General features: G+C 41.7%; 1 protein-coding gene across 2 annotated transcripts in view; it reads right to left on the reverse strand.

Moving 5' to 3' along the window:
• Positions 1 to 7027: 7027 nt before the first annotated feature.
• The window catches only part of LOC110513022 (transient receptor potential cation channel subfamily M member 7), a 94202-nt gene continuing 87388 nt past the window's right edge, over positions 7028 to 13841 (reverse strand). For both annotated transcript variants that reach the window (XM_090222671.1, XM_090222670.1), the window contains exons 37-41: positions 12948 to 13030; positions 12609 to 12814; positions 8653 to 8704; positions 8383 to 8489; positions 7028 to 8188 (exon numbers count right to left, since the gene is read on the reverse strand). In XM_090222671.1, the coding sequence (XP_090078797.1) occupies positions 8085 to 8188; positions 8383 to 8489; positions 8653 to 8704; positions 12609 to 12814; positions 12948 to 13030 (552 nt within the window). In that variant the 3' untranslated portion in view covers positions 7028 to 8084. The remainder of the gene's footprint in view (positions 8189 to 8382; positions 8490 to 8652; positions 8705 to 12608; positions 12815 to 12947; positions 13031 to 13841) is intronic.

Raw genomic sequence — 13841 nt, forward strand, 5'->3', positions numbered from 1 at the left:
GAATATCACTAGACTGTGGACAGGGAGTTGTGAATGTCACTAGACTGGGGACAGGGAGTAGTGAATGTCACTAGACTGGGGACAGGGGACAGTGAATGATGTTTGCTTCCCTTGGACTTCTTTCTGGGTTTTGTGCTGTGAGTTATCCATCTGCTCTTACAGTAGCTGTGATACATGTGGCAGGTGGGTGTGTACAGTGGGGCAAAAAAGTATTTAGTCAGCCACCAATTGCGCAAGTTCTCCCACTTAAAAAGATGAGAGGCCTGTAATTTTCATCATAGGTACACTTCAACTATGACAGACAAAATGAGAAATCACATTGTAGGATTTTTTATTAATTTATTTGCAAATTATGGTGGAAAATAAGTATTTGGCCACCTACAAACAAGCAAGATTTCTGGCTCTCACAGACCTGTAACTTCTTCTTTAAGAGGCTCATCTGTCCACTCGTTACCTGTATTAATGGCACCTGTTTGAACTTGTTATCAGTATAAAAGACACCTGTCCACAACCTCAAACAGTCACACTCCAAACTCCACTATGGCCAAGACCAAAGAGCTGTCAAAGGACACCAGAAACAAAATTGTAGACCTGCACCAGGCTGGGAAGACTGAATCTGCAATAGGTAAGCAGCTTGGTTTGAAGAAATCAACTGTGGGAGCAATTATTAGGAAATGGAAAAGACATACAAGACCACTGATCTCCCTCGATCTGGGGCTCCACGCAAGATCTGATCACAAGAACGGTGAGCAAAAATCCCAGAACCACACGGGGGGACCTAGTGAATGACCTGCAGAGAGCTGGGACCAAAGTAACAAAGTCTACCATCAGTAACACACTACGCCGCCAGGGACTCAAATCCTGCAGTGCCAGACGTGTCCCCCTGCTTAAGCCAGTACATGTCCAGGACCGTCTGAAGTTTGCTAGAGAGCATTTGGATGAGCCAGAAGAAGATTGGGAGAATGTCATATGGTCAGATGAAACCAAAATATAACTTTTTGGTAAAAACTCAACTCGTCGTGTTTGGAGGACAAAGAATGCCGAGTTGCATCCAAAGAACACCATACCTACTGTGAAGCATGGGGGTGGAAACATCATGCTTTGGGGCTGTTTTTCTGCAAAGGGACCAGGACGACTGATCCGTGTAAAGGAAAGAATGAATGGGGCCATGTATCGTGAGATTTTGAGTGAAAACCTCCTTCCATCAGCAAGGGCATTGAAGATGAAACGTGGCTGGGTCTTTCAGCATGACAATGATCCCAAACACACCGCCCAGGCAACGAAGGAGTGGCTTCGTAAGAAGCATTTCAAGGTCCTGGAGTGGCCTAGCCAGTCTCCAGATCTCAACCCCATAGAGAATCTTTGGAGGGAGTTGAAAGTCCGTGTTGCCCAGCAACAGCCCCAAAACATCACTGCTCTAGAGGAGATCTGCATGGAGGAATGGGCCAAAATACCAGCAACAGTGTGTGAAAACCTTGTGAAGACTTACAGAAAACGTTTGACCTCTGTCATTGCCAACAAAGGGTATATGACAAAGTATTGAGAGAAACTTTTGTTATTGACCAAATACTTATTTTCCACCATAATTTGCAAATAAATTCATTAAAAATCCTACAATGTGATTTTCTGGATTTTTTTTTCTAATTTTGTCTGTCATAGTTGAAGTGTACCTATGATGGAAATTACAGGCTTCTCAACTTTTTAAGTGGGAGAACTTGCACAATTGGTGGCTGACTAAATACTTTTTTGCCCCACTGTATGTGTGTTCGTAATGTTGGTTTTGGTTTTAAATATACTTAAGTATCAAATTAAATGTAATTGCTATAATATACTTAAGTATCAAAATAATTTAAAATTCCTTGTATTAAGCAAATAGCACACTCAACACTCAGACATAATTTACAAACAAAGCATTTGTGTTTAGTGGGTCCGCCAGATCAGATGAAGTAGGGATGAACAGGGATTTTTTTTCTCCTGCGTGAATTTGACCAGTTTCCTGTCCTGCCTGCTAAGCATTAAAAAAGTGATAATGGGGTAAAAAGTTAATTATTTTCTTTAGGAATGTAGTGAAGTAAAAGAAGTCAAAAATAGAAATAGTAAAGTGAAGTACAGATACCCCAAATAAACATTTTAAGTAAACATAATTTAAAGTACTACTAAGTAAGTACTACTTACCACTGCTGGCACTGCCAGTTTGTCACTGTGTAATAGCAGTAGGATGTTGATTTGTGTATAGAGCAGATATATCCCTCTCTGATAATTCAGAACCTGGTGGGATAGAGAGAGAAAGGAGAAAAAGAGCGAAAGATTGGTAGATGAGGATCTGGACAGGAAGCCTGCAGTAGATTGGTGCTCTGATCTCAGGCGGTATGAGATTGTATCTGTCCGTGGTGCACGCACTACTGTCACCTGGTAGGCCAGTCTGTGATGCTGCTGGAGTGTGTGGATGTTACCTGGTAAAGTGCAGTGTGTGTGTGTGTGTGTGCCCTGCTCCCCTATAACCTTCCCAACACACACACACTATACCAACGGATTGATTTCATTTATTTGATCATTTAAAAATACAAGTACAACTGCAGAGATCTATATCGAGTAGAATATAACTTCTAGAATATAAATCTAAATGCTAGTCTAAATAATATCCCTGTCTGTATCATGAAATAAAAACATAACATAACAGTATAAACCAGACAGGATGAGAGTATTTTCCTTAAATCACAGACCGTTGAAATTACTCTAGGGGCTCCCTGGTGTCGCAGCGGTCTAAGACACCGCATCTCAGTGCAAGAGGCGTCACTACAGACCCTGGAAGATTCCAGGCTGTATCACAGCCGGCCGTGATTGGGAGTCCCATAGGGCGGCGCACAATTGGTCCAGCATCGTCCAGGTTTAGCCGTCATTGTCAATAAGAATTGGTTCTTAACTGACGTGCCTTGCTTTATTTAACTAACTAGTCTCCATGTTCACATCCCTAGTTTCAATGTGAACAATCATTAATAGAATCAGGTCAGTACTCAGGATCTTATAAAACACTGTCCTCCCCCTCTCTCCTTTCCACCTCTTGCTCTCCACTCATCTACTGGAGCAGGGTTTCCCGAACTCGGTCCTAGGCCCCCCCTGGGAGCACGTTTTGATGTTTGCATTAGCATAACACACAGGCTGCACATGGCATGTCAAATCTATAACTTTACACTGGACAATAGAAATGGAGAGGGTAGTTAATGTTGGTAAATGTTAGACTGATGATGTAAATAATGAGTTTCTCTAACTGGAAAATCATGTCAATGTTTTGCTTTTGTCTGCAAACTCTCTCTTTAAATCAATAACCTGAGCCAATAGGAAGTCTATTGGTTCCACACCAACACATTCAGACAGTTTGTTCACTGTCTCACTGTTTTCTTTAGTATAACAACAGATCTCCTAACATTGTAGAGTAGACATTAACAGATCCCCTAACATTGTAGAGTAGACATTAACAGATCCCCTAACATTGTAGAGTAGACATTAACAGATCTCCTAACATTGTAGAGTAGACATTAACAGATCTCCTAACATTGTAGAGTAGACATTAACAGATCTCCTAACATTGTAGAGTAGACATTAACAGATCTCCTAACATTGTAGAGTAGACATTAACAGATCTCCTAACATTGTAGAGTAGACATTAACAGATGTAGTACAACGTTAAACAATAACCACCCAACATTCTATGTGGACTTCCACAGACATGATTCTTCTCTGTGTGTGTGTGTGTGTGTGTGTGTGTGTGTGTGAGTGAGAGAGAGAGAACAATGCGAAAGAGATGTGAGAGCAGGTGGGCACTGTCACAGATAAGCTGCGTGACTCTCCCTCTATCCACCTGTTACCTGAAGGACATGGTTAGATGGGGGCCAGAGAGATAGAGGGGTAGAAAGGGTCAGATTCTAGAATATTCTCCAATATGCTGGAGGACATCACAGAACAGATGTATTACAGTTTAAAATGCATTTGACAGAGGCTAATAGAGAGGATATAATGAATAATCAATCACCTCTAAGTTACATGGAATCTAGTTTTGGTAAAAATGTAGTAAAACTCCAGATGGCAGAGTGGTAATTCCCTTTCCCACATCTCAACTGCATTAAATTCCCCTCTTGGCTGAAGTGTGATCTCTATCACAAGTTTGATAATAAACTGTCATCTTTATACAGCCATATAAAAACTAATACTAAAGACTTTGTACCTCTACAATTATATAACACACAGAGGAATAACATTTTTGGGGATAGAATCCAGTCTCGGCCTACACACAAAATCAGATAAGATCAAATAAAATCCCTTGACCGCTATAAAGGCCGTGGCAGTATATCTATTGCATCATCACACCCGGTAAGAAAGAAAGTGAAAGAGGCAAAGTGAAGATAGGAAAGATTGCCTGGCACAACATCCAATAATAACACAACAACACCAGGAAATGTCCAACAACACCAGGAAATGTCCAACAACACCAGGAAATGTCCAACAGCATTATTGTAAATGTCCAACAGCATTATTGTAAATGTCCAACAGCATTATTGTAAATGTCCAACAGCATTATTGTAAATGTCCAACAGCATTATTGGAAATGTCCAACAGCATTATTGTAAATGTCCAACAGCATTATTGTAAATGTCCAACAGCATCCTCCCAACACACAAACTCAATACTAATTGATTCCTAGAATTTATTTGATCATTTAAAAATACACGTACAGCCTATTCAACTGCAGAGGTCTAGTCTACATTGAGTACAATATTTTTAGAATGTAAAACTAAATGCCAGTCAGTCTATAATATCTTGGTCTGTATAAGGAAAGAAAAACAGGCAAGGAATAACATAAGACATGACAGTATAACACGGAGACACAGGATGAGAGTATTTCCCTCAGATCACAGAGTTGAAATGACTGTAGACTTCATGTTCACATCCCTAGTTTCATTGTGAACAATCATTAATAGAATCAGATCAGGACCCAGGATCTTAAAAAAACACTCTCCTTCTCTCAATAACCACTCATCTATTGGAGAAAACACTTATTATTCTTCTTCTTCACTTTCTCGACCTTTCCTCCACGGCTCACCTCCTTCACCATCGCCACCATCTGGTCAGACAGTAGAGCACATGTTACAGAGAGAGCATGTAGGAGATAAATCAAATGAAGGTATATTTGTCATATTATATGCACAGGATACACGTGGTGTATACTATACAGTACAATGAAATGCTTAAAGAAATAGTATGACTTGACTGGGATTGGATCCCATTTATCCATGCTCCCTAATTTAACACTTCTGAACTACTGTTCAGGTTCAGATACTGTGGCTTTACCTCAGACGATACATGAAGATACATTGTGAGTATGGTGTTACCTGGTGTTCAGAACAGGAGTAACACCCACCTCCTTGGTGTCTGGGAATCCTCCTGCCTCCAGTTTAGAGTAGGCCAGTTTACCATTCACTGTTACCTCGAAACTGGCTGTGGGACAAACCATTATCAGTTAGAATATAACATAATAATCTACTGAGGTATTGATCAAATCTAATGGATGTTTCTATCTCTGTCCATGGAACCTCTCACATGTGCAGTCGGCATTTTAGAAACATTAGAGTGTAGTTGACATCCGATGAGATCTGTAACGTCGTTCTGTGTGTAAAGCACAGTTGTGAGGTCACTATCTGACAGGGTAACTTCAAGCTGTGTGTGTGTGTGTGTGAGTGACTTACAGCGCCGCCCTGTGGTTCCCGTCACCGTCACATCAGGAACGTTCCGCTTGATGGCAGATGCTAGGTCCTGATAGCGAGACTCGTACCCTCATCCACTACTGCAGACCACAATCACACCGTTACACCCACACACACCGTAAACACACACACAGGCTGCACATGGCATGTCAAATCTATAACTTTACACTGGACAATAGAAATGGAGAGGGTAGTTAAAATGTTGGTAAATGTTAGACTGATGATGTAAATAATGAGTTTCTCTAACTGGAAAATCATGTTAATGTTTTGTTTTTGTCTGCAAATTAAATCAATAACCTGAACCAATACCAACACATTCAGACAGTTTGTTCACTGTCTCACTGTTGTTTTCTTTAGTATAACAACAGATCTCCTAACATTGTAGAGTAGACATTAACAGATCTCCTAACATTGTAGAGTAGACATTAACAGATCTCCTAACATTGTAGAGTAGACATTAACAGATGTAGTACAACGTTAAACAATAACTTACCAATATTCTATGTGGACTTCCACAGACATGATTCTTCTCTCTTGGTAGTTTCTCCTCTGGGACGTGTTTTTGTGTGTGAGAGCAATGGGAAAGAGACAAAGTGAGAGCAGGTGAGCACTGTTACGAACAATGTGAGTAAACGGCAGATTCACTGGCCCCCATATAACCACGCCCTTCAGGTAACAAGTAGACTGGTTTATCAAGCCTAGACAGGAAGTGGTTAAAATAATCTGCTATTCGACCAACAGACTTTCAATATACTGTACTCTGCTCTCTCTATTGGCCGAAGATCAAAAAGCATTTTGTCTATTTTCACAGAAATTTGCGAACTACAAATTCATAAGACATAAAAACAGAGCATGCTTTTGCGGCAGTCGATAGCGCGCCAGACCTCGGGCTAGAAGGTCGAGGGTTCAAGGCCTGCTCCCTGCGGTTTCATTACAATACTCTTATTTTACACAATGTTGCTTTCCACTGGACTTTGTATGTGACAACACCAAGAAGAGTTTCACCACTGTTGATCGATGTTCCCAAACTGCTAAAGATGTAGGTGGAGTTCCCATCCAGACCTAACTGTAGGGTAAAGGTGTCGGGTTACAGACGAGTAACTGATGAATAACTGTTGGCTACTGGGTTCTTTATCAGCTGGCTCATCAACAGGTGTGTGTGAGAGTGTTTCTCTCTGTGGGCCTGTCTGCCAGCAGCTGCAGTCTTACTGAAGAATGTGGGGACCTCATCCCCACCAGACAGTATCAGCATCATACTGTACAAGGAATGGGACATAACTGTCATTTTATTAGTTTAAAATGTTATACAGTAGAACATGTATAGAGTTATAGACCCTTACACGCCCCTGAATAAAACAGCATCTGCTTCTGCTCAGTAGCAGATATAAGTATCTATAAGATACACTAGATTGGTATTTGCGTGATGACAAAGAAATAACAATAATAGTACCAGCATTGTAACATTTAAAAACTATCAGAAATAATCAGTGGACACATTTCAGAAGAGTTCAACACAATTAGTACATATATGTACTGTAAAAGTTGCATTGCAATCTGCCCATATTTTACAAGATTTTCAAATTCATGTGTCTTCTCATTAAATATGAACCACTAATTCCATAATAATACATGTATTTTACATTTATAAAAAAAGTATCTGGTGACATTCTGTATAAAGTGTTGCAAATTGTATCTCAGCAGGTTGACCCTTACAGTCCTGCACTACAGACAGACAATGCACTTTAGTTTATACAAGGCAACTTTTCATAGTTCAGAATAAGTACTGGTCTCTTTATGCAATGATATTGTACCTGTTGATAGCCATTTATATAGATATATACACACACACACACCATATAAACTTGTAGTAAAAAACATATTTAAAAAGTTTTGTTCCCCATTTACAAATTTTTTGAATAATCATGTTGGTTGCTGATTGGCATTGGTTGGACAGATACAAAAGTAACACAGTTCTGCATGCATACATGGGTCTCCATGGAAACACAGGCGTGGCTCTTCCAGTTGATTGGATGAGATGGGTCATGGCTAGACCCACCTTATCCAGCTTTTGTCAAATTAATGTAAAAAGTATATATTTTTTTTGTCGCTAATCCTAAATCTTTTCCTAACATTAACATCATTCTCCTAACCTGCTGCATTAAGTCCTCCCAACCTGCTACCAAAAGTCAAATCTGATGCTAATTTGACAAAAGCTGGATCCCTTCTAGCCATGAGGTGTGCACACTAGTTTTTCCTTTGTCCTCTCTGGCATTGGCCAATAGAATAACAGCACCGGCCTCTTCTCTCTGGCTGTGTCCTATAGGATCAGAGCATGAGCCTCATTGAATGGCGGGTCCCGCTTCCGGGGTCGTGTGATTCGTCCTGAGGCAGCATCAGTTTGTCCGGCGTGTACTCGTTCCGCTTCAGATCTTAACAGACACAGGAAGAGGAGAGAGATGAGGCAGACAGCCAGGCATCCATCTACTACATAAAGCTGAAATAACAATGTCACTACTTCATTGTCCTAGAGCCTTATATTAGCAAAATATAAGCTCACCTCGTCTCCATAGTAATGTACACACTCGGATGCAAACGGTAAACAAACAGAGAGAGAATTCCCTACCGGGAAGTTTGAGTTTCCTGCAGCAAGAGTTGCAGTGGTGTTTGGCCCGGAAGTTTCTGATGGCGTCGTCTCCCAGGTTGGCAGGACCAAATATCATGTCATATGACCTACAGATTAGTCAAGAGAACATTATTAATTATGTGATCATTCTAAAGGTCCAAATATTGTGTTGTATGATCTATGGATTAAAATAGAATGTGAGTGTAAAATCTTTTATAACAAAGTGAAACATGATTTTTGAATGTGAGAACAGAAAACAGGTTTACACACCCCTTCTCTCCACTCTTTATGACAGACGGATCAGTCAGAATCTCCCCCACTCCTAAAAACACAAATATAGCAGTTACTAATGGGAGGGATTTGTATTTACAGGATTTCTACCAGCCCAGCACAACTCTTCCCTGGTGTTCTCGTATGTCCAGTCACTGAAGGGTCAGGGGTTAAAAGTTAGGGGTTGGAGGTCAGAAGTTAGGGGTCAGTATTAACTTGCAGGTCCAGCACTAACAGCGCTCCCTGAGTATACTCATATGTCCAGTCACTGAAGTGTAGGGTTGCATATTTTGGGGAATTTCAGGTGGAAACTTTCCGTGGGAATTAATGGGAATATATGCAAATTAATACCATTTAAATGTAGATGTTTTTGCATTGGATATATTTACCATATCATATGGAGACACAAACATTTTACATTGACATAATTGCAAATGATTAAATGCTTCCAATAGAAAAAAACCCAAAACAATTTAGTTACGAATTGAACTTTAATGAAATTAGTTGACTCTTCACATGGGATGATTTCACTGAACAACAAAAAGGTTTTCAACATACATCTGTAAAATGATAGTCTAGAAACTAAAGCTTTGGTTGTCTTCCTCTCAGGCTTCCATGTCTTCTCCCTGGACCTCCTCAATGTCCACCTCTTGAACATCAGACTCTGAGGCCTCATCTTCACTGTCACTTTCCAACCTTGTTAAGGATGGCTCGTTGTCAGGCTCAAAAAGCCTCAAATTTGCCCCATATGGCCACTAATTTTTCAACCTTTGTATTGGTCAGCCTTGGTGCTTGCGTGCTTTGGTATGCGTGTTCCCAAACAAGGACCAGTTGCGCTCTGAGGCGGCTGATGTTGGTGGGATTTGGAGGATAATGGAGGCAACGGGAAAGAGGCTCAGATCCACAAAGTCCCTTCCACCAGGTGGCTGATGAGATATGTTGGCACAACGGCCATATTGCATCTCCATCCCAAAGTCCCTTCCACCAGGTGGCTGATGAGATATGTTGGCACAACGGCCATATTGCATCTCCATCCCAAAGTCCCTTCCACCAGGTGGCTGATGAGATATGTTGGCACGATGGCCATATTGCATCTCCATCCCAAAGTCCTTGCTTGTCAGTGTACTTCGCCAGACTGCCAAGAAACTTGCCCTCATCCAGGCCAAGGTGGTGAAACACAGTAGTGATGACACCATAGGCCTTGTTGAGCTCTGCACCAGACAGGATGCTCTTGCCAGCATACTTGGGGTCCAACATGTATGGTGCGGCGTGTATGGGCTTCAGGCAGGAGTCTTCATGCTTTTTGATGTACTTCAGAACTGCATTTTTTTCTGCTTGGAGCAACAGTGAAATGGGCAGGGCAGTACGGATTTCTCCTCTTACATCTGCAAGCAGAGTCAGACAGGATGGCATTGTCTCCCTCAATCCGTGCAATGGCTACTGCTATAGGTTTCAGGAGTTTCAGGCTGCTTACCACTCTCTCCCAAAATACATCACCCAGGAAGATGCTCTTGATGGGGCTGTCTATATCGACAGACTGTGATATGGCCATTTCTTGGAGAGACTCATTCCCCTCCAGGAGACTGTCAAACATGACAACACCACCCCAACATGTATTGCTGGGCAGCTTCAATGTGGTGCTCTTATTCTTCTCACTTTGCTTGGTGAAGTACATTGCTGCTATAACTTGATGACCCTTCACATACCTAACCATTTCCTTGGCTTTCTTGTCGAGTGTATCCATTGTTTTCAGTGCCATGATGTCCATGAGGAGCAGATTCAGCCAATGGGTGTGATGTGAGGGTAGGACTCCTCCACTTTAGACCAAGCAGCCTTCATGCTAGCAGCATTGTCGGTCACCAGTGCAAATACCTTCTGTGGTCCAAGGTCATTGATGACTGCCTTTAGCTCATCTTCAATGTAGAGACAGGTGTGTATGTTGTCCCTTGTGTCTGTGCTCTTGTAGAATACTAGTTGAGGGGTGGAGATGTAGTTAATTATTCCTTGCCCACAAACATTCGACCACCCATCAGAGATGATTGCCTTGTCTCAGGATGGTAAGTTGGTGGTTGAAGATATCCCTCTAGTGGTGTGGGGGCTGTGCTTTGGCAAAGTGGGTGGGGTTATATCCTTCCTGTTTGGCCCTGTCCGGGGGTGTCCTCGGAGTGGGCCACAGTGTCTCCTGACCCCTCCTGTCTCAGCCTCCAGTATTTATGCTGCAGTAGTTTATGTGTCGGGGGGGCTAGGGTCAGTTTGTTATATCTGGAGTACTTCTCCTGTCCTATTCGGTGTCCTGTGTGAATCTAAGTGTGCGTTCTCTAATTCTCTCCTTCTCTCTTTCTCTCTCTCGGAGGACCTGAGCCCTAGGACCATGCCCCAGGACTACCTGACATGATGACTCCTTGCTGTCCCCAGTCCACCTGGCTGTGCTGCTGCTCCAGTTTCAACTGTTCTGCCTTATTATTATTCGACCATGCTGGTCATTTATGAACATTTGAACATCTTGACCATGTTTTGTTATAATCTCCACCCAGCACAGCCAGAAGAGGACTGGCCACCCCACATAGCCTGGTTCCTCTCTAGGTTTCTTCCTAGGTTTTGGCCTTTCTAGGGAGTTTTTCCTAGCCACCGTGCTTCTTCACCTGCATTGCTTGCTGTTTGGGGTTTTAGGCTGGGTTTCTGTACAGCACTTTGAGATATCAGCTGATGTACGAAGGGCTATATAAAATAAATTTGATTGATTGATTGATTGATTGCAATACAGTCTGCTTTCTCTATGATTTGCTTGACCTCTGTTGAACTCTGCATCCAGCAAATGAGTAGATAAAGCATGTCTGGCTGGAGGGGTGTATGCTGAGTAAAGAACATTCAGAAATATCTTCCAATACACATTGCCTGTGAGCATCAGAGGTGAACCAGTTGCCTACACAGCTCGAGCAAGTCATTCATCAGCATTTCTCTGACTACGTTCCTCCATTGAGTCAAAAAAACGTCTGATTCCAGGAGGACCATGAGCTGTTGCTATCGATAAGGTGTCTGATTCATCGTTTTCACCTTGAATAGAAGTAGAGGGACTTTTGTCAGAGGTTGCTTGTTGTGAGTGCTGAGGGAACTTTATGCACTTGGCCAGATGATTCTGCATCTTTGTTGCATTCTTCACATATGATTTGGCACAGTATTTGCAATGTACACAGATTTTCCTACTACATTAGCTGCAGTGTAATGTCTCCACACATCAGATAGATGTGGCATTTTCCTGTAAAGATTAGAAAAAATGAGTAAAAAAATAAATACAATTCCATGTACAGATAAATAGTTAAGCAGTTAGATTAAACAACTCCTTTGTAAGACAAATGTTTTAAAAGGAAACATGTATGGAAACAGGTGAATTAACACTCCTCAGTTAACAGGCACAAGCAAGCTAAAACCCACATGGTAGCAAAATTAACTAGCAGAAATTGTTAACAAGTTAGAAATGATTTAAACACACTTTGCTGTAGGCTACTATTTACTAGTTAACAAAAAATCACGTATGTCATAAAATATATTCACCCCACCCAGTATTGTAATCAAAATTTACCAGTAAGCATGTAGTCCTTGGCTCAGACAGTGTAGTAGTGTGGGCTCAATAGCATCTCATTAGTGTGCAAGATGAGAATCAGCTGTACATGTGATGGAAGAATGCACTGTGCATGCAGAGGGTTGCAATTCCATTTAATTGGGGATATGTTAAACAAAATATGTCACAAGACCTAGAATTGCCTTATGTGTATCCCACAAAAAGGTTCACTGTTATAAGCTAACTTTTTTTGATGAATTTAAGCAAAATACCCGGGCTTAACTTCCCATGGAAAATTTCCGAAATAATTCTGGAAATTTACTGGAAAGTTTCAGACCCTTTGCAACCCTACTGAAGGATCAGGGGTTAAAGGTTAAGGGTTGAATGTCAGTATTACCTTGTAGGTCCAGCACTAACAGCTCTCCCCGGGTGTACTCATATGTCCAGTGGCTGAAGGCCAGCATGGTCTCCTCCAGAAGGTTGGTTGGGACAATCTCGTCCCCGTTGTTATTGTTAAACTTCCTGAACTCTCCAGTAATACACTCCTCTATAGCGAACCATTGGCCTGCTGAGTGACAGTACAACAGAAACACCTCCAGAAACCTACAGAGAGAGAGGTAGGCACTGTGTCTTCTGAAATTCTTGTTTCAAATGTCAAAAGACATACATTTTTAAATGGATAGCAGCTGAAAACAAGCAGCTAAATGAGAAGTGTGGCTCTGGTGTGTTAGTTTACCTGGGAGAGTAAGGGATGGTCTTGGGCCTCATTTGGTTGAAGGCAAATGTCAGTTTCTGAGCAGCTCTCTGCTGTTGAATTTCCTGTCAAGAGAGATGATACCAGTGTATGAGGTATTTCCACATTGAATAACCTTGAATAAACCAGAGGAAGGAAGGATAGAGAAGGAAGGAAGGATGAATAGAATGGAGGAAGAGGGTGGTGGAAATGATCATATATTAAAGAGGAAAACTAAACATAGTTGTCCTGCTATGGTGTGTGATTATGAAGAGTGTGTGTACACAGAGGTGAAGCCAATGACGTACAGTTTATACAGTGCATTCAGAAAGGATTCAGACCCCCTTCCACATTGTTTCGTTACAGCCTTATTCTAAAATGGATTCAATTGTTCCCCTCCCCCCCTCATCAAATCTACACACAATATTCCATTATGACAAAGCAAAAAAAAAGTGTCTTTAGAAGTGTTTGCAAATGTATTAAAATTCTAAACTGAAATATAACATTTACATATATAACATTTACATAAGTATTCAGACACTTTGAAGCACCTTTGGCAGCAATTAGAGCCTCGGGTCTTCTTGGGTATGACACTACAATCTTGGCACACCTGTATTTGGGGAGTTTCTCCCATTCTTCTCGGCAGATCCTCTCAAGCTCTGTCAGGTTGGATAGGGAGCGTCACTGCACAGATATTTTCAGGTCTCTCCAGAGATGTTCGATCAGGTTCAAGTCCGGGCTCTGGCTGAGCCACTCAAGGACATTCAGAGACTTGTCCCAAAGTCACTCCTGCGTCGTCTTGGCTGTGTGCTTAGGGTCGTTGTCCTGTTGGAAGGTGAACCTTCGCCACAGACTTTGTTCCTGAGCGCTCTGGAGCAGGTTTTCATCAAGGATCTC

Source organism: Oncorhynchus mykiss, chromosome 26 (assembly GCF_057628025.1).
Source record: "Oncorhynchus mykiss isolate SJ-2025 chromosome 26, ASM5762802v1, whole genome shotgun sequence".
Lineage (NCBI taxonomy): Eukaryota > Metazoa > Chordata > Actinopteri > Salmoniformes > Salmonidae > Oncorhynchus > Oncorhynchus mykiss.